We start from the raw sequence: 21796 nt of genomic DNA on the forward strand, positions 1-21796 counted from the left end.
GCTCGCTCAGTTGACATCTTTACCCAGAAACCTAAAGTAGATGCTGAAGCAACGTTAGGGGGCAGGGGCCCAGCCGCCAACGCTGACCAAGTGGGATAGAACCAAGAGTCCAGAACCTGATCCGATGTGTGAGAAGTGACCAGTAATTGATAAAGGATCAATTTACCATCTGCTAGAAACATAGATAAAATGAGCCTTTTCTCACCCCAGATGGATAGAACTCAGTTTAGGTTGGAGTAAAGATCTAAACATACATACAACCCTGTAAGAAAACATAGGAGAATATTTTTCTAATCTTGGGATGAGGAAGACCTTTCCAAGTAGATTGTAATAGAAGAAGGCTTGAAGAGCAACCAAGACTAGGAAGTAAAAAAACAAAGTGGGATGAGGAAAATATTGCCATCATATTACTTAGTTACCATCCCTCTTTGGTTTCTTCAAATCAGTAAAAAGGTGATTTTTTTTAAAAAACTTCAGAATAAATAAGGAAAGAACTCAAAGTGGCCAATAAGCTTTTGAAAAGATGCTCTGCCATTCTTACCACTGATCGGGGTGATGCGAACTACAACAGGAAGAGCGAACACTGTGTCAGTGGTTCTTGGTTGGTGGCCCTGGACCTGCAAGCACCTCACCTAGGAACTTGTTAGAAATATACATCCTCAGATCCCAGCCTGGACCTACGGAAGCACCGACGCCGCGGTTTACCACGCCCTCCAGGTGGTTCTGGCACGCGGGCACCGTGGTGATCATTGCTGCGTGGCCGAAAGAGTGCTTGCAAGCCATTCAGTATCATGGATGAATTTCTCAGGGTTGAGTGAGAGAATCCAAATGTAAGAGTACAGATTATAGGATTCCGTTTATGTGAAGTTCACAAACAGACAACACTAATTGAGGATGATAGAAATCGGGGGAGTTGTTACCCCTCGAGGAGGGAAGGAGCAACCAGAAGTGAGGATAAAGCTCCCCAGAGCTGGTCATTTTCTGTTTCTGGATGTGGTCACACAGGTGTGTTCAGCTCAGGGGAAGTCATTGAGCTCTTTTTCCCCTGGGATTCGTAGGCTTTTTTTTTTTTTTCTATGCTGTATTTCAGCAGCAGTAAAAGACAAAACATGAGCCCTGGCTGGTGTGGCTCAGCAGATTGGGTGCTGGCCCGTGAACTGAAAGGTTGCCTGTTTGATTCCCAGTCAGGGCACGTGCCTGGGTTGAGGACCAGGTCCCCGGTAGGGGACATGCAAGACACAGCTGATCCATGTCTCTCTCACACATAGATGTTTCCCTGCCTTTGCCCCTCCCACCCCTTCTCTCTGAAAATAAATAAAATCTTTTTTTAAAAAAAGGACAAAACACGAGGTCTCTTTTTTCTTAATTGGGTTTTTAATCATTTCAAACATAGGAATCTAGTGAGGGTGGAAGAGAAGAGCGTGGTTACACTTGATGGGAGGGTAAATTAGTACCGGGTTTTTGATGAGTTATTTGGCAGTGCCTCTCAAGCTTAAAATATCCTAGAAATTCCACTCCCAGGAGCCTCTCCTGGGTTTCAGCTATGCAGAGGTAGATATTATAAGAATGTCCCCTGGGCATTTTTATACAAACATAAAGGAAACAACTAAATTTTTCTCCACAGGGAAGTAGTGATGTAAGTTACGGAAAACTGCTCAGTTACAGACACCTGTTAAAATTGGCATCGATCTGTATGTGGCAGCATGGAAGGAGGCCCCCCATGGCATCGCTGAGTGAAAGAAGCAAGTTATGGATACCGTGTACACAGAGTGACCCATATATTTAAGGGAGAAAGAAAAGGGTGTGCAGATGGTTGTTATAAATGCAAGGGAAAGAAGGGTAGATATAAAATTTGTATATTGGTTTCTCTTGAGAATTTACAACTGGTGGATGGGGGCTGTCATTCCTTTGCTTACCATATATATATATAAATAAAATATTCTTTTATGTTTATTTTCACTTGCATTTATCACTTTTGAAATTTTTTTTTAAGTCTTAGCTCTGCCACTCAAAAACGTCTTAGCCTAAGGAAATATTTATTGGTGAAAAAACAAACAGTCATTTTGTAGTGTAGGCAAATAAAGATCTCAAGTTTGTCTTAAACACACACACAAAGCAGGAGGTGAATAACATTTTTGTAGACTGATTTTCATCAGTATTGGTTTATCAGACAAAAGGTTTACTTCTAGAGCTATATTGGTTACCTAGGAAATTCAGTTGGGTAGAACAGTTCTTTTCTTAAGGGACATTCTTTTTACTGTTTGCTGGTGAGGTCATGGGTCTTATGTTCCTGCTCTTTGAGAGGTGTCTCAGTTAACGATATTGTCCCTGTGTGTGACAGATGACCACCGCTAGCATATTAGACAAAGCATCTCTAGACAGTGGACTCAGCTTGCTTTAATAGTGAAAAACATTTTCACATTGGGAGCCAAGAGCTTGTAGCTAAGCCTGTTGAGCTGGACACAAGCTTGTGCTGGAAATTGTTAAACACTCACTCCCCTGGAGAGACACCCGACCCCATTTGCAATGCGTCCTCGTGAACGGTTGTTTCCTGTGTGGACCAGCAGCAAAGGGCTGCCCTGACCCTTTCAGTTTGAATCAAGAAGCTTGCAATGTTGTTTCAGACCTTGCCACGTTGGATTATGTCTATTGCCAGTCTTACTGATCCAATAGAATGTTAAATGTACATGAATAGATTACCTGTCAGTTACAGTGAATTCGGCCCCAGAGCCCCATTAGCATGAGGCCTGGCCCTCTGTGAAATTCTGTTTCAATTTGTGCATCTTCACTTTTCATAAATTCTTTTGCTACAGATGCAAGCACAAAAGCACATCTTCATTAAGCATTTCTTTGGAATTTATTTACAGTATCCAGCAGATAAAAGAATGTCAAATTTCAACTCTACAGAGGGCAAACAACAACATTCAGAGTCTATTCCCTGCTCTCCAGCTCAGACATCCAAACTGTGACAGGGAGGTGGGCTTCTCCCAGCAAGCAGTTTCCCGTGTCCCTTGGAAACATGTCTGGGGGCTTAATGGTCTTCTCAGTCAGTCTTCTTCCTTGAACAGGGGGCTGACCTAACATCCCTGCAGCATCCACCTCCCCTCATCCCTCCCGCAGGGCCCCAGCTACCTCGTCCTGCAGGGGCATGGGCTTGATTGAAAACAGAGCTCGTGAACCGCTGTTTAGATCAACGCCTCACCTGTTCCTCTTTCATTCTTCTGTTGGGGAAACGACATGCTAATCCACTTTTTATATCTTCCCAGAGACTTGGGGGTCATTCCTAATCTAATCTACTAACGCTATTAAAGGCCTGTCCGCTTCTGAAATTTGTCTTGAATTCACTCACTTCTCAATTATTCACTGCTATTGCATTGGCCTTGGATACAGTCACCCTTTGATCCCTGCAAGGGATCGGCTCCAGAACCCTCAAAGATACCAAAATTCAAGGATGCCCAAGTCTCTTAGATAAAATTGTGCAGTATTTGCATACAACCTACATACATCTTCTCCTATACTTTAAATCATCTCTAGATTACTTATAATATCTAATACGACGTAAATGATCTGTTAATAGTTGTTACAATGTACTGTGTGAGGAATAACGCCAAGGAAAAATCTGTAGGTGTTCAGTACACAGACGCCATCGTAGGCCTAGCTACATAGTGCACATCAGCAACAAGGTAACTTTTCTTCCCTGAATATTTTCAATCCCTGGTTGGCTGCATCCGCATATGTGGACCCATGGATATAGATGGATTCAGAGTGGTCTTAGGAAAACTTGATCATATTGTTGCCTTGCTCAAAACCTTGATGCTGCCCTTGGGATGAAGTACAAAATCCTTAAGCATCCTGAGCCCACATTATCTCACCCTTCCCAACCTTTCTAGGATTTTTGCACCAATGTTCTTATTATACTTTCTCATGAGTTCCAGAAGCAGAAAGCACTTAACCTCTGCCTAGAGTATTGTCCTCCCTCGGACTTCAGGGTGGCCTGTGTATTCAGATACATGCCCCACCAGACTTTTAGTTGTGTGTGCCCACTGTGGCCTTGGGGCCTGGTAGCGGGCAGCCTGGCATATGTTAGGTGTCCTTAATTGCTAAACAAATGACTGAAAGGTACCATCCTAGCTTTGTGGTTAGAATTGCTGTAGTATTTTGTTCCATGAGCCATGAAGAAAGCTAAAAACAGAAATGAGCCCTGGCTGGTGTGGCTCAGTGAATTGAGTGACAGCCTGAGAACCAAAAGGGTGCTGGTTCGATTCCCAGTCAGGGCACATGCTTGGGTTGCTGGCCAGGTCCCCAGTAGGGGGCGTGAGAGAGGCAACCACACCTTGATGTTTCTCTCCCTCTCTTTCAACCTCCCTTCTCCTCTCTAAAAAATAAAATAAACGCTTTAAAAAATAAATAAAAATCAATATTATCATGTAGAAACTTGAGTTTCTGTGTTCTCCTGGGAGAGGGTGGGGAAAAAAAGCAAAATTAGCTCACAGCAATTGACTGGAGCTGAGTAGAGACTGCCCCTTAGTTTTGCTTGTCTGCCGAGCCTACTATGTTCATTTGTTTTAGCTTCCTGGCCTCTGTCGGCATGTAAGTGTGTAACCCTTACTGTATTTGTAAGTCGTGTGTGTGTGCGTATGTGGGTGAAAGTTGTAATTGACACTCTCTAATGATTATTTTTCTCTTTCCTCTTCTTTTTCTTTCCTGTCTCCTTTCTCTTCCCCTTTCCACTGCCTCCGTCATTTTACAGATTCTGGGACTGCTGGTGTGGACACTTATCGCTGGAACTGAGTACTTCCGAGTCCCTGCGTTTGGCTGGGTCATGTTTGTAGCAGTGTTTTACTGGGTCCTCACCATCTTCTTCCTTGTCATCTACATAACGATGACCTACACCAGGATTCCCCAGGTGCCCTGGACTACCGTGGTAAGGAAGCCGAGCACTGCTCTTGTCCACTGCCCACCAGGGAGAATGGCGTGTAGTCCTCCGAGGGTCAGTCTTGCATTTCACTATAAACGGTCAGGAGGAACCAAGCTGCTCCTTCAACAGTTTACTTAAAAATTTCCTCTGCTCAATATCCAGTTTCATAGCTTGCACATTCTCCCTTCTACAAATCACTAGAACACAGTTTGGCCAAGTTCTCTGCCACCTTATAACAAGGATCACCTTTTCCTCCCGTTTCCAATGACGTGTTCCTCGTTTTCACCTGAGACCTCAGTAGAATCTCCTTTAACACCCATATTTTTACCAACATCCTGTTTATGACTATTTATGTACTTTCTGAGGAGGTGGAAGCTTTCTCTCCAGCTTTCCTCTTTTCTTTCTGAGCACTCACCAGAGTCGCTGCTAACGTTCATGTTCCCAGCATGCACCTCTCTTCATTGTCCAGCCTCAAAGCCTTTCTAGATGTTTTGGTATTTATCACAGTAGCCCTCCACTCCTGATTCTAAAATCTGTCTACCGTACTCTTAGTAACAAATGCTGTATTGGTCAGGGTTCTCTAAAGGAGCAAAAGCAATAGGATATGTATATAAATGTGTATAAAGAGCCTTATTATAAGGAGTTGGTTCACATGACTATGGAGCCTTGAGAAGTCCCGTAATCTGCAGTCAGCAAGCTGGAGACCCAGGAGAGCGGATGGTATAATTAAACTCTGGTTCAAAAGCTGGAAGGCTCAAGGTCCAAAAAGACCCAATGTTTCCTTTCAAGTTGAAAGTCGGGAAAAAAGATCGATGTTCCAGCTCAGAGCAGTCGGGCAGGAGCAGTTCCTTCTTGACTCACAGGAGCGTCTGCCTTTTTGTTCTATTCAGGCCTTCAACTGATTGGATGAGATAAAAGATCAGGGCCCCCAGTGGGGAGGTATGTGGGGAAAGAGCGCCTCTACCTCCTACTTACCTCTCTACCACCCCCACCGTCCCCGCTTCGCTCCAGGGGAAATAGGAGTTCCTCATTTCCTTAGAAAAATGGATTGGACCACCGTTAATCAGGGACAGGGTCGTATACTCAGGAAGTTCACAGGTCATACAGCCGGGGAGTCTTCTCCCCGTCCCCTCTCTGGCCCCCTCATCCACGCAGCTAAGCAGGCAAGACCCAGGACCAGTTTCAATGCATCATGGCATTCTGGTCAGGTGAGCTCTCCCGAATGTTCTCTCATTTATCTTGATCCCCTTTATGGGGACTGGACGTGCATGGGTGCCCCAGAATACGTGTTCAGACATGTTCATCACAGTAGTGTTTACAAACCTAGAAACCCTGGGAACATCAAAATGCCTTTCCATAGGGGAAAAGTTAGACCATGAAGTATTAGTACCAACTGTGTGGCCCCACTGGTGTGAGAGCGAGTGTTTGCCTGCGCCCCAGAGGCAGGGGTCGACGTGGAAAGGGAGGTACTGGCCTTTACTCCAGATCGTTCTGTCTGACTGGATTTTGTTTGGGTATGATGAACATGCATTACCTCTTTTTAAAAGAAGCATTTTAATGTTTCAAAAGTAATGCATGGCTAGTTTACTAAAGAAAAAATAAGTTTACCCCCCCACCACCTATAAAAGGATGCAAAATGAAAACTACAGTTTTCTACTCCCAGAGGTAACTACATTGAACTGTTTCTGCATTTAAAAAATGGTGGGGGGTCCTTAACTTGGCAAATAGCAAATGTACAAAGCTCAAGAAGTAAGTGCAATTTTTTACTTAAACAAGTAAAGTTTTTTAAACTGTACACATGTGTTCCTGGACACCCCTCGCCCCCCAAAAAAACCCCCACCACCAACAAGCATACTGAGTCATCCAGAGAAATTGGGGCTTTCTGGGGACACCTTTCTAATTGTAGATGAGCACCCTGGGTGTCCCAAACCCTGGGGCTGACCCTTCTCTTACAGGTGAATCGCCCTAACCCAGGGACAATGTGAGCAAAGTGTAGAGATGGTAACAGGGATACACAATCTGTCTCACAGTACTGGAGCCTGAATCTGGAAAAGTCTATGTGCCTTTATTTTCTCTGAGAACAGAAAGATACCGCCTCCTCCCCCTTTCCCTACCCACCTCTGTGTCTCTGAATTACGGAGGGATAGGTTTTAGGCCTTAGGGGCCCTATTCCTTGAGAGTCACCCCTCTTCCCCTCTGTGTGAAGCATTGATTTTTCCACACCCCTCCCCCTCGTTCAGATAGGGACAAGCTTTGAACCTTCTCAGAGTATGGTTTCCTAGAGTTTAAATATAACTGAAAACCAAATACCTACTTGGAGTTACATATCTCCCTTCTCTAAGAATAGGAAAAAATAAAGCCATGGGTGAGATCGGTTCCCAAAGGGCTCTATTAACGTGTATAATCTCCTTTTCATTTTTAAGAACCTGCAGCGCCTTGCGGAGCTCACTTAAATGCCCCTCCCTGCCTAGAGCGAGGGGTCAGAAAATCAGCTGGGCCTGCTTTGGGGAAAGCTCCCCTCTGCCAGGACAGGTGCTGAAGGGTGCGGCTCCTGCCGGGGACCATGGGCTGGGGCACATCTCACTGGTGGCACCTTCTGCCATCTTCCTTCCTCAGCCAGTATGTTACCATGGCTGACATTGGAAGAAATGAGGGTCAAGAGGAAATTGAGAGAGAGAGAAGGCCCTGAGGGGACAGCGGGCAGCCTGGTTGTGTTGGGGGAGAAGGAGGGGTGTCTGGGTGTGCTGTTAGTGAGATGGTATAAAACCCTCTCCTCCCCAAAACACAGATGAGCTGCCTTCTCAGAGCCCATGTCCCCTGCCCTCTCTCGGGTACCCAGATGAGCTCCTGACCGCATCCAGGGGGCAGCCCTGGCCACATCTGAGGTTCAGAGGTGCCCAGACCTCCCCCTGCTCCCTACATCCTCCACCTCTCTGTCTCCCCCAGGGTCTGTGCTTCAATGGCAGTGCCTTCGTCTTGTACCTCTCGGCCGCTATTGTGGATGCGTCCTCCGTCTCCCCAGAGAGGGACAGCCACAACTTCAACAGCTGGGCTGCTTCCTCGGTGAGTGAGCCCTCTCACCCGCCCCCCCATGACCACCTCCTTCCTCTCTGAGGCTCTCTGGGGATCAGGAGGAGGACAGAGTCATGCCCCGGAAAAAGCACCACCTGCAGTATGACACACATGGGACGAGCTGGTTGGTTTGAAAGCCTCGGAAATTGGCGGGGCCTCCTGATGGCCTGAAGTGCAAAGAGGCTGAAAGAATCTGCCTGAGTGAGAGCCAAATGGCTGGAACAAAACAAGTGCTTGAGGGAGAAAAAAAACATTTGAGGCATTCTAAGAATAATCATACTGACTGCAGTTTAAGTGGGGAGAGTCTTGCAGAAAATGAGCACACTATGATGCTATTTGCTTGTTGGTTTTTTAAAAGATTTTATTTATTTTTAGAGAGGGGAAGGAGGAAGAAAGAGAGGGAGAGACACATCAATATGGATTGCCTCTCGTGCACCCTGTACTGAGGACCTGGCCTGCAACCCAGGCACGTGCCTTGACTGGGAATTGAACCAGTGACCCTTTGGTTTGCAGTCCAGTGCTCAATCCACTGAGCCACACCAGCCAGGACTGTTTGTTGGTTTGGGGGTTTTTTTGTGGGTTTTTTTTTTAAGTAGAAATGTTTGCTTATGCATTGAGAATGCTTAGAAAAATACACACCAATAGAGAGGTTCCTTCCAGGGACTGTGATTGGATGATGAGTGTGGCATGAGGGGCTTCTACTTTTGATTGGGTTGGCCAAAAAGTCCATTTAGTTTTTTCTGTAAAATAAAAGACACACTTTTCACTTTCACCGATAACTTTTTGATTTGGATATTTTGAGTATGTTGACTCTCTCCCGCTATTGGCTTATAGTGGGTGGAGGCCAGGGGTGCTGCTAAACATCTTCCAATGCATAAGACAGCCCCACAGCGAAGAATTATTTGGCCAAAATGTCAGCAATACCAAGAAACTTCACAAACCACTTTTAACACGTTCAATCAGTCACAGCACCTTCTTCATACACTGCACAGATCTTTTTTTGTGTCTCAGTTGCATTTTTACCTTTCCTGAAATAATAAAGCATAAGACACCAAAAATGTTGCAGATCTTCTTCCATCTTCAGTATTAAATGGCCGCACAAAAATTCACCAATTTTGATGAGTTTTTTTATAAATGCACACTGATATGACAGCTGTCACAATATAACCTAACAAAATTGTTTCAAGTGAAGTTAAACACAATTAAACACTACTAGAGCCATCACACGGAAAAAACTAAACCAACTCTTTGGCCAGCCCAATAATTAATGTGTTTCTGAACTGTTTGCATTTTTAAACCATGAGTATGTATTGTTTTTCTAATTAAAACAACTGATTTTAAAGGTTTGTTTAATATTGGCCTTACAATATTCCATCTGCAAAAGAAGGGTGCGGGGGGTAGGAGAGAGTGGTGGATAGGAGAGACAGGAATGCTGAAGGGATGATGTTAAAGCTGATTGACACTACATGGGTATTCGTTATAGTTTTTCTTACATTTCAAAATTACTGTTTAAAGGTGGCAAGCATGGGGGCACATGAGATTAAAAGTCACAAGCTGCCCTGGCTGGTATAGCTCAGTGGACTGAGCGCAGGCTGTGAACCAAAATGTCACCGGTTCGATTCCCAGTCAGGGCACATGCCTGGGTTGCGGGCCACGTCCCTAGTGGGGGCCATGTGAGAGGCAACCACACATTGACGTTTCTCTCCCTCTCTTTCTCCCTCCATTCCTCTCTCTCTAAAAATAAATAAATAAAATCTTTCAAAAAAAAAAAAGTCACAAGCTTTGGCAGCACTGGGCTCCAGTTAACACAGAGCAAGGATCCGCTGGAACTGGGTGGAAGTTGCCCCACCAGAGGGGCCTGCACTTTCCAACTCCCCATCCCCACCCCCCCCCCCCCCCCCCGTATACCCCATGTGGGCTCCTCACTTCCTCCTGCCCGCTCGATTCATTTTGGTTAACGGGCCCTGTGGCAATCTGAGGTGAAGCCCTGGTCTAAAATTGCCTGTACCTTGGTTCCCCATTATCCGTGGTTTTGCTTTATTCAGTTTGTTAGCCACAGTCAACCGCAGTCCAAAACCATTAAATGGAAAATTCCAGAAATAAACAATTCATAAGTTTTAAATCGCACACCATTCCAAGTGTCATGATGAAATCTTGCACCATCCCACTCTGTCCTGCCCTGGACGTGAGTCATCCCTTTGTCCCTTGTGTCCACACTGCATAGGCTCCCTGCCCCTTAGTTACTTAAATAGGTTATCAGAGAGAGAACACATTCACCTAACTTTCATTACAGTATATAGTTATAATTGTTCTATTTTGGTATTAGTTACTATTGTTAATCTCTTACTGTGCCTAATTTATAAATTAAACCTTATCATAGGTGTGTGTGTACAGGGAAAAAACAGCATATACAGGGTTTGGTACTATCCATGGTTTCAGGCATCCACTGGGGGCCGTGGAATGTGTCCCCTGTGGATAAGGGGGAGCTGATGTGCTAAATTAGAAATGCATGTGCTTTTCTCAGATGCACTCCCCCACGTTCACCCCTAAGTGACTACCCCAGGGTTATTTGAGCAAAACTATAAGCTTTCCAGATAGGTTCCAAACAATAAAAACAAGATAGCCCGAAATCGTTTCAGAAGGCAGGTAATTGAACCGATAAAGCAGTTTTAGATGAGAAGGCCTGGAGTCGAGGGATGCTAAGTGTGTGATTCGGTGGAGGTGAGTGATAACTTTTGCTAATTAGAATATGCCCTAAACCCCTTTTCTATTATGCTTTTTTCCCTCCAGTTTTTCGCCTTCCTGGTCACCATCTGCTACGCTGGAAACACATATTTCAGTTTTATAGCTTGGAGATCCCGGACCATACAGTGATTTGCCATTCTGAGAATTAAGAGGCGGGGGGGAAAGGAAGAATCTCACTGTAAAAACAGCTGTAGGTATAATGTATATTTCCAGAGAATTATATTTAACTAATGTTTTTATATGCTTAGTTAAATTTCGCTCAGTAGTTTGTTACAATTAAACTGGATACTTGTTTGCAAAGTACTATAGGTTATAATGATCTCTTAAAGATCTTGTTGATGTCTTCATACACCTTATTATTATTTTCTTAAACAATGTATAAATGGATAAAATGCTAATATTAAGAAAGTGTCAAGTTTGTAAACCTAACTTCTAAAATGCCAGATTTTTTTGATTAAATGTTTCAAAATCTTGAATAACGTTATATTGATTTGAGAAAGGAGGCCTTTTGCTGAAGCCCAAGGCGGGGCGCTATGCTTCATTCTCTCAGGGCTGTGCAGGTACAGTGTTGCTAGGAGACACTTGTCCATGGCCACTAGGCCAGGGTGGTAGGAGAGAGCCATCTCTCCAACTCAAGGGTCATTAGTGTCCATGATTCTCACATGCCAACCAGCAGACCCAGAGAGCATCTGAGGAGACATTGGCCTTGGAGCTTGGTAATGAGTTCTCCCTGAGTGGTGCTGCTGTGTCCAGTGACTGCTGCACTAGTGGTATTTTTTTCTAATAATATTAAAATTAGTGCATAACCATCAAGAGGATAAATACTTGCATGTACCTTAAAATCATCTTGCTGACCACAGTGACACGTGTACCATATTCTGTGGGAAATGCTGGACCAAAAGTTCTCAGAGCTCCCATGTCCAGCACGGATACTTTGTAACATTGTTAGATATTATCAGACGGTGGGAAGGACCCGGGCAGCAAGGCAGATGTGCACTTAGAGGAAGTGTTTTTAGGCAAGGACGGTTCTTCCAACAGCAGTATATCTTGGGTGATTTTTCAACAGAGCTTCTTTTTGAAAAACAAAAAACCACAGAAACGTCAGTATAGCTGATGACAGCAGAGAGAGTTTCAGCCTCGTACCCACTCTGCAGACACGCCCCCTGAGACCTCTGCTCTGGTTTGACAGAGCTGTTTTTTCTGTTGTTTGTGTTATCTTCCTATCTATGGGATTCTAACTCCTTATCCAAGTTCTGTTTGCCCCTATCTAGGAGAGGTGGCGTTTCCACAGCGTCTAAGAATACCCACCCCAGACCTGGGAAGGAAACAGTGAAGAATGTCCTTGAGTTGTGGGTCCAAAGAGGTAGTGGGCAGGGGACACCACAGATGAGAGGCGGTATCGGGTACGGATGTGTGGGAATGGGTGGGTGCTGGGGGCACAGGCGGACACTCTGAGTCCAACGTGTAGCCAGCCGTGAAGGTCGAGCACTAGCCACGCAGACCTGCAGGTGGTCAGCGCTGTGATCTCTTTGGAGCTGCATTCCCTGTCATCACCGAGCCAGCCTGCGACTTGCTCATTTTGCAAGAGGCGACTCATCAGAGTTTGGGAGCTTGCTCCGTTCCTCGCCCACACAGAGGCACATTCATCCTCCGTGTGCTCCATGCGCTGTTTTAAAGTGCTTCGTATTGCAATCAAGTCTCAACAAAAGGCAGAAAGACCATAACCTACAAAGATCTGTTTCTGGAAACAGTCATAAAGAAAGCAGCCTGCTTTTATGTCTCTCTCCTCTTTTATGTCTCCCCACGTGTGTGTGTGATTTCTAAAATCATGCCTGCATTCAAGGAAGCAACTTCTGGGGTAAAATGTTCCATAAACCACTTGGAGGTATATTGCAAATAGACTACAAATGTAGGTCTTTCTGGAGCCAGTAGCACCAAACAGACCTATTTCGAGAGAACGGTGACTTGGCTGTGTCCTTGCAGGGTCACTTGCTGTCCTGTCTCTACCTTCAGGACCATGACCCTTTGCGGTGCTCTGAGAACACCAAACACAGCACAAAACAAACAAACAAAACAGCATGTATTTTTAACTGAAAGGAAATCATTATTTCCTCTTTTGCATACCAAGAGACTTTGTTCAAGAAAAATTTCTAAGTGTGGGTTTTTAGACAGCAAAATGAGTGTCTATTGTTCAGACGAAGCCATAAGTTTTGAACTGGGTTTGCATTCATTTTTCTCTTAAGAAAGAAGGAAAGCACAAAGCCACCTGCAGCACAGCCAACGTCACAGGAAGAACAGGTTTCTGGAAAAGGCTGGAACAGGGATGGTCTGTGTGCGCGTAAACTCCCCTCTGCCATCTGCGAGCACTGTGTGCGTTCACCTCGCAGCCCTTCCAAAACCAGCACGTTTCTCTGGTGGGTTTGGGTGGGTTTTCAGTTTGATGTATTTGCCCGCTGCTGGCCAATCAGTGAAATGCCTTAAGCAGTTCATCCCTCTCCATTGCTCCGTTTCCAACTCAGAGCCCCCAAAAGATAAATATTTAGCCAGTATTTGAAAAAAACCTACAAGAGAAGCTGGAGACAAGAATGTGCAATATCAATTATTTTCATACACTTTTAAATTGCATCCTTCCTAGGGAAATCCCTTCTGGGTATCAGCACACCAAAGATTTTAAAGACATGAAATATCTCTGCGTAGAGCACAGGCCATTAAGAACACTTAACTGAAGGTGCAGCCCTGGGTCGAAGAAAATCAATTTTAGAGTTTCTATTTCTGTTGCCTAGACAATTATTATTTTAGCTGAAAGATGACTTTTCACAGAAAAAATAATAATCCGGGCATATAAGGCTAGGTGCACACAGATCCACTGGAAAAGGTGGCGACCCAAGAAGCGTTTGTTAACCTGGCCTCACGCGAAGGTTCTGCTGCCAGAGTTCTGCCAGATGTGAACTGGAAGCTGACAGCCTGGAGGGAAGGTGAGGTAAATGCGCCAGTGTTGATGACTTAGGACAATCGGGAAGACTCGACTACAGATTGTGATGAGTTGGAGAGTCAGTAAGTTGAGGTGGTTGGTGTATATGTAAAAGAAGAGAGGGTCCCAAGGGATGGGCTTGGCCACACAGAGGTGATGACTTTGCAGACACTTAGGAATATCGAGGGGCGAGAAAGATGTTGACTGGGGGAACATTTCATTCAGAAGGTATTTTTTGAGAAACGTCCATGTCAGTGGTAGGTTTTTCAAATAATACTCAGAGTAACCAAATCTAGAATGTAGCAGACCTTGTCGCTGCTTCTCCCACACCTCTTTTCTGTCCCCTTGTTATCTAACCACTGTGGTTTTCACTCAGTATTGCCACCACCCACGTATGCGCCAGCTACTTCCAGGAAGCCAGCTCCCCTGTGACTCTAGGAATGGAGCACAGAGCTTGAAGTAATTCCACCCCGTAGCCCCACTGATTGGTTTAGGAGTGGGTATGTGACCCAAGGCTTGCTCAGAAGTTGTGGAAAAGAAGTTCAGAGGACCGGTGGACATAGGAAGTTGTTGGCAATATATTGTGACCACAAGGGGGAGCCAGCCATGGGATGACAGCAACTAGAAGGAAAAGGGGAAAAGCGACTTCATCCTGATTACATCCCCAAGCCACTGCATTCATTCCACCCTGCATGCTGGCACACTCTGGGCTTTGCATTAACCTGAGCAATCATACCCACTTCGCTTCAACTAACTTCTGTTACCTGCAACAGTATCCATCCTAACCAATACGCGGGACGTCCTGGCAAATGGCTTTCAAGCAACGGCATAAAATCTTAGTTCTAATTTGCTCTCTAATAGAAAGCCACCACAGTGCCTTCAGTAGATGACAGTAATGGTGGGATAAATCCACTTTAGCACCAGAACTCATTATCAAAAGAAAAGTAAAAAAAAAAAAAAATTTAAGAGTCTACTGCCATGACTGGTATGACAGTTGGTTGGGCATCACCCCACAAAGCCAAAGGTCACTGGTTTGATTCCCGGTCAGTGCTCACACCTATGTGGTGGATTTGGTCCGCAGTCAGGTTGTGGGCAAGAGGCAACCAATCGATGTTTCTCTCCCCCTCTTTCTCCCTCCCGTCCTCTCTCTCTCTCTCTCAAAAAGAAATCCACTTGAGTGGTCCAAGCCTTCCTGAGGCTATTGTTTATGAGCGGCGACTGCACAAAAGATCCTAGAATGAGCAGCAGTGGGAACGACGGTTTCTCAGAGGAGTTTCTGTGACCTGACTGGTTATTGCAATGGGAAAGCTCAGTGTGAAGAAGGAAACATAAAACAATCTGGCCTCCAAACAGTGTAACTGAAAGACAACTCCACCTTGGGCCTCAAAGACAGTCACTCCTGAAAAGCTGCTTCCCCTTCTGGCAGGAGGTCGGCCATTAAGTGCCAAAGAACATTGACCCTATCGGGGTGAGGGTTAACCCGAAACTCCTAACAGAAAGAAAGAGCTTAGAAATAAATCGAAGGTGGTGCATTTCTTTTTTTCAAATTAAAACTATAATGAGGTGCTATGCCACACCTTCTAGAATGGCTAAAATTGAAAAGACTGCAATACCAAGTGTTAGTGAGGCTGTGGACCATTGGAATTCTCGGACATTGCTGGTGGGACTGACAATTTACATCCACAATTTCATGTTTGATAAAGCTAAACATACACGTATAGTCTGACCCAGCAATTCCATTCATAGGTGTTTGCTCAAGACAAACATGTCCACAAAAAGATCATGCAGGAGTAAGCACAGCAGCTCTGTTCATACTGGGCCCAAACTAAACCCAACCCGAATGACTATTCCAGCGGTGAACAGACACATGCGGTGTATTTGTACGAGGAAATGCTGCCGCGCGATAAAAAGGAGCGACTCCGGGTGCATGCCCCAGTGTGGGTGCATCACCGAAATAGTGCATTGAGTGAAACAGGCCGGCCAAAACATGTTTGATTCCATATGAAGCCCACGCAAAGGGAAGGCAAATCTGCAGCGATGGGAAGCTGCCCAGGGGTTGCCTGGGTGGGGGTGGACGGACTGGCTCCGGAGGGGCACGGGGAGCTTTCTGAAGTGGAAGAAACACTGTATCTCGACTGTGGTGGGGCTTGCACGTGCCTGCGCCTTCATCAAAATTCACACACCGTTTACTTAAACTGGGTGCATTTTGTTTTATGGAAATTACACCTTGATAAAGTTGATTTTAAAAGAAAAAAGTGACGTAATTTTTGTTAAGGTTCATGACAGCCCTTATCCCACCCACCGTGCTGTCCCATCTGGCGTGTGACGTTCTGGAGAGCTGGGATGGTGGGTTTTCATTCCCAGCTCCCCTGTGGAGCTCAGCGCAGTGCGTGGAACCGAGTGCGTGCTCAAGGAACACCTGCTGCGGTGCAGATACTGGGAAGTTCGTGGAGAGTCCCAGAAGACCGAAGGATTAGCAAGTTGGAGGACAAAGATGAGGCAAACACATAGAGAAGGCGAGCCTGAGTGTGGCTGAAACCGGAACTGTCAGAATAGGAGCTTGCCCAGGAGATGGGGCGGGCGTGGGGGGGTGAGGGAGGATCTGGCCAAGGGAGGGTTCTGGGCATTACAAAGGGGCCTGCAGGTGAAGAGCTGAATCTGTGGGTCCATTTATGGTGCTCGGAAATAGACTGTCAGAAAGGAGCTTCATAAAAGACCTACCAGGTGGTTAGTGAGCTAGGTACCTGGGAAAACACAACTGCTGATTGGTTTCTGGCACGTACGAATGACCAATTACCTAGCAACTTCCAACCATTTAATGATACAGTATTAGGTTGAACCAAATGAAATAGCCAATATTTGCCTCTTTGACCTACAAAAATGGCAATTTCACATGACTGAACCTACCCTTTCATACCTGACTAGTCGGTTTTCAAATGTTAGGTCAGTTGATCCTCAAAACACCTTGGCCTCAGATGAAACGGGTGTCCACAGCCCCGTTTGCCTGATGAGGACAGCTGAGTCTTCACTAAGTGGCCAGCGTCTTGTCCAAGGCTACACAGCGAGTGATGAGAACAGCCTGGGCTCACATGGAGGTCTTCTCACTCCTGGCCCCAGCTCCTCTGCCAGGCCGACTGAAAGCCTCAGTCCTGTGAAGCAAGGAACCGGGTGAAAACTATACGTACAGGGTGGGGGGATGCAGCGGTACAACACTTCCAGAAATCTATTTGGCAATACGTATGATGAGCCTGGAAAAAAATACTCATTCCCTTGGACTTCGGAATCCCTCTTTTAGGAGTCTGAGATTCATGCACAAAGGTGTTAATCCTGTTCTTATGTATAACAGGTGAAAAAAAGAAACAGGGTCAGCCTAACACCCTCACAGTAGGAGAATGTTTAAACAATTAAACCCCCTGAGCAAGCCTTTAGAAATGAAAGCACTACAACCCACGCCCGCTCCCAAATATATCCAGAACCAGCATTGGTTATGGCACCCTCATTAATGCTTGAACTTTCTCTTCCGAGTACACCTCTCAGGCTGTGCTGAACCATGGTTGCAAGAGTGGTGATTAAGTGGAAGATCGGTGGTTCAGGTGGTTCAAGTGCTGTCTTTCTAAAAATATGTAATGGAGAAAAGTAAGTTGTACACACGCACAAAAATCGATGCTGCCGCTAAACACTGTTGGTGAAGAAGTTTTCCTAGGAAGTGTTTGTGGTATAACTGGAAGTTTACAAAAGGCAGAACAAACCCCATTGTAAAGAGTGGTGGGATCATTTTCTTTGTCTTTCTGAGCCTCCCCCAATTTTCTCCTATGAGCAGGAAATAGATTCATGAGCAGGAAATAACACCTATTTTAAAATAAAAGACGAGAGAAGGCAGTGGTTTCAGCAGGTTGGAAAGACCAGGACCCTCACTGTTAGCGGGGAAAGGTAGACAAGTGGCCGGAGCAATTGCATGAAGGTCATTCAGGGGACTCTACGCATTGCCTTTGTCTCATCTTGAAGGGAAGGGTACACATCTTTGGCTGCCATTTATCTCATTGGTGAAAGATTTCACGGATAAAGTAGGAAAGAGAGCCTCTTCTCTCCTGCCCTCTCCCCCCCTCCACCTCCTCTTCCTTTCTCCTGAGAACTTCACAAAAGAAATACCAATTGCGGTAGAAAACATTAGCACCACAAGGTAATTATTCCCTACATTTATATGTTGTTTTATTACCTTTCTTAACATTTCCAAATACATTTCTGTTCGGACCTCAACGACAAGTGGTATCAGCCCATTTCCCAAATAGGAACACGGAGGTTAATAAACTTAAAAAATTCACTGGAAAAGGATTTAAGAAGCAGCTTCCTGGGAAGTGCCATGGAGACCTGCTGCTTTTGCCTTTCTGTCTCAGCCTGGGCGGTGGGAACAAACAAAATGTCATATGCTGGGTGCCTTCAACAACAGAAACTCATTTTCTCACGGCCCTGAACCTGGGCCATCCATGGTCAGGGTGCAGCCACTTCCGGCTCTGGTGAGAGGGGTCTTCCTGGCTTGTAGACAAGTCGCCTTTGCTGTAAGAGAGGGAGAGGGTGAGGGAGAGAGATCAGGTGTGTCTTATAAGGGCACTAAAGCCATTATGAAGACTCCGCCCGGGTGACCTTATCTAACCTTAATTATCTCCCAAAGGCCCCATATCCAAAACAATACACTGGAGGTTAGGGCCTCAACGTTGGAATTGAGGTGGGGGCACATATTTACTCCATAACACTGCCAAATATTCATTCCCCTTTCTGGGGTCTGCACCCTAGTTTTTCTTGGGGGAATCACCCCTCCCCCACTCAGTTCCTGTGGTCCTAGAGAACTACTCACCCCCAGCTCCATGCCCAAATGGAACTGGGCCTGTCCAATAGAAGTGGTCCAACTCTCTGAATATAGTGATTGATTGAAAGGTGGAGCCATGACCCATATTTGGACCAATGAGAAGGCCTGTAATGGACTAAATTGTATAACCCTCCCCCCAAAAATTCATGTGTTGAAACCCTAATCTCCAATGTAACTCCATTTGGAGAGGGCCTTTGGGAGATAAGGTTAAATGAGATCCTAAGGGTGCAGTCCCAGTCTAAGAGGAAGAGACACCAGATTTCTCTCTGTCTCTGTCTCTGTCTCTGTCTCTGTCTCTCTCACTCAGAGAGGAAGGACCATGTGAGGACACAGTGAGAAGGTGGCTGTCTACAAACCAGGAAGAGAGTCCTCACCAGAAATCAACCTCAATGGCACCTTGATCTTGGACTTCTAGCCTCCAAAACTGAGAAAATAAATCTGTTGTTTGCTCCTCCCAAACTGTGATACCTGGCCAGAACGCTGGGAACCTGGTACCCTTATAAAGATGGGATTATTAGCTCAGGGGAACTGTGCTACCAGGTGCCAGGAGAGAGCCTGCCTTAGAGAAGAGCAAACCCAGAGGGGTTTGAAACCATGAGGCAGAGGTCCCGACTGCCTGACGTGAGTACCTGGATCCAACTGTGTCTGAAATAGGTTTCATGTCTGCATTTCACCGTTACACAAATCAATGCATTTTTTTTGCTTGAGTTGTTTGTCACTTGCAACCAAAAGCACCGACTAATACAGAGTCAACTCTCATTATTATATCTGACCAGATATGTCATCCTAATCACACTGGTGTAAGTGAATTGTGGTCAGACTGTGACATTAACTGAAGCCTTGGAAACTGCACCCCCTCAGGGTAAGTGGATGGAGAAGAACTTGGAAGTTCTTGAATTCTCACCAGCTACCCATCTGGCTTTCCCCCTCTTTGAGTATGACATCTTTAAAAGGGGCTATGCAGTTCTTTGCCTAAGCTCTTGCTCCCCCAGGGAGCAGCCCCTCACACCAAAAAAGCATCACAGCAGTGTAGACATCTCAGCGTACTTGACGGCAGCTCTGATCTGGGAGCCTCTTCTTGAACATCAGGCCAGCACATGGCTCTTGGACCGCCAAGCATCTTGCTCAAGCTCTTACGTGGTCACGATGAAGTGGTTAACACAAAGCGGCCACTACCAGTTGTTATTTCCTATCTGGGCTGGTGACACATTAGCCAACAGAAGTCAGAGAAACGCAGCAAAGTTTCAACTCCAGTGAGCTCAGGAAATGACAGTGGTCTCTCTCATATTCCAGCATGCATCTGAATCATGTGGGAGGTGGGGAGGACGGCTTATCAAAACATAGACTGCTGAGCCTCACCCCCAGACTTTCTGATTCAGCAGTTCTGGGTGGGGCCCAAGAATTTGCATGTCCCACAAGTTCCCAGGTGCTGCTCTGGTCTAGGGAGCATACATTGAAAATCACCGATTCAGAAGATTGCTGGAGAATGGGATGAAGGCCACTCGGAGGAGTAGAAATTATCCAGTGCTTGGTTTTCAGCAAAGACTCCCTGCCGTCTCCATTGTGGGGTTTTGAAGCCTGGGACAAGGACAGGAGTGAAAATGTAAACCCACATGAAAAATAATCCACAAGGCCAACTTCATGCCGGAGGGTGCAGAGCTGAGGCCAACTTCATGCCGGCCGGAGGGTGCAGAGCTGGAAATGTTAGAGAATGCCTGCACGTCTATTGCACTGTCACAGCAGCCACTAGGAGCAATTATCATTGTTTTACAGAGAAAGAAATGGATGGGCCAGCTGTCTAAATAAAAGACAGATATCGGAGGCAATTTGGCGGGGAGGGGGGGGGTCATGAAAATTGACAATGTCTCAACTTTGGCAATGACTGGTTCTCAAACTTGAGTGTTCACTGGAATGACCTGGGAGACTTTGGCAATCAGAGGTTGCATGAGTATCTCCACATTCTAGAATTATAGCGACTGCCACAAACAATGGCAGTCTTCTGATGGCAGGACAGCCCTGGCATCCAATAATCTCATTAAGGAGATTTTTGTTAATGTTATGTCCAAATAAAGATACAAGTTTTGATAGGAGAACTCAGGAGTTAAAGATGAAAAAAAAAAGATTTTAGTCGTAGTTATAGTTGATAGGCTTAAGTGATTAATGCAGGCGGAAAGCTGTTATTTCAGGAACTGGAATGTAGGACCTATGACTCCAGGAGGTCACAAGCAATTGACCTTTGTGCCGGAGGGTGTCTGCAAGCTGCTGATGGAGATGGTATCTGAGCCACTGTGTTCCAGGGAGGGAACTTCGGTGATGCAGATAAAGAGTTGTTGATCAGCAGATAAAGAAGTACTAGGAAAATTGCTGTCCGACTGCAACTCTTATCTGATTAAACTTTTTCCAACCCCCTTACCTACCGTTTCCTTCTCCCTATAAAAACGTCAGCTTGAAATGAGATGTTAAGACTTGGGTTTGGGGAGGGCAGGTTTAGGGTACATAACCTGCCATCTTCTCAGATTGCTGGCATCTGAATAAACTGCCCATAAAGATTCGATCCCTGTCTCTACTTACTGGGTCTGGTAGTGACAGGCAGCACAGAGGCCAGCCTTTCCAGGTTCAGCTTGGCCACAGGGACACTCTGCTCAGAAGAAACACTGATGAACATATCTCACTGTGGTAGCCCTGTTTGGGCCTGTTCACTTAAAAATAACCCAGACAGAATGCAACATGGTATGTTCCTTGAATAACCGTTTGGCAACTTCTAGTGGAAGTAAACATGCTCACCGTGTGACCCAGCAAATCCACTCATTGGTATTTACCCCAAAGAAATGAGAGTTTATGCCCATCAAAAAAAAATCTCACCAGAATGTTCATCACAGCTTTATTGGGTACAACAGGTTGAATCTCAAATGCACTGTGTTGAGTGAAAAAAGATATAAATAAGATTATTGTGTATTATTTCAAGTATATTGTAGACCCTGAGAAAGGGCGCCTGGGGGCTAATTGGACTCAAATTTATAACAAACAAAACAAGAACAAAAACAAAAAAAAGTGCTTACCAGTCTTTTCGACACAGGGGCCTATCACACAAACTGTATTGCAAGGAGAAACCTGCACTCAGCTACCTGCCTTCTGCACTGAACTGTGTTCCTGCACTGTAGTCCTGCCATCTGAGCCAGCCCTTATAAATGAGTTCCTGGAATTGTATGTCAACCCAATAGGACTG

At 45.4% G+C, this 21796-nt stretch overlaps 1 protein-coding gene across 1 annotated transcript in view; it reads left to right on the top strand.

Annotated features, from left to right (window-relative positions):
* CMTM8 (CKLF like MARVEL transmembrane domain containing 8) overlaps positions 1 to 15919 on the top strand; it is a 77013-nt gene extending 61094 nt beyond the window's left edge. The window contains exons 2-4 of the mRNA XM_024565744.4: positions 4751 to 4924; positions 7865 to 7981; positions 10781 to 15919. Of these exons, the coding sequence (XP_024421512.1) occupies positions 4751 to 4924; positions 7865 to 7981; positions 10781 to 10864 (375 nt within the window). The 3' untranslated portion in view covers positions 10865 to 15919. The remainder of the gene's footprint in view (positions 1 to 4750; positions 4925 to 7864; positions 7982 to 10780) is intronic.
* The last annotated feature ends 5877 nt before the right edge of the window (positions 15920 to 21796 follow it).

Source organism: Desmodus rotundus, chromosome 8 (genome assembly GCF_022682495.2).
Source record: "Desmodus rotundus isolate HL8 chromosome 8, HLdesRot8A.1, whole genome shotgun sequence".
NCBI lineage: Eukaryota > Metazoa > Chordata > Mammalia > Chiroptera > Phyllostomidae > Desmodus > Desmodus rotundus.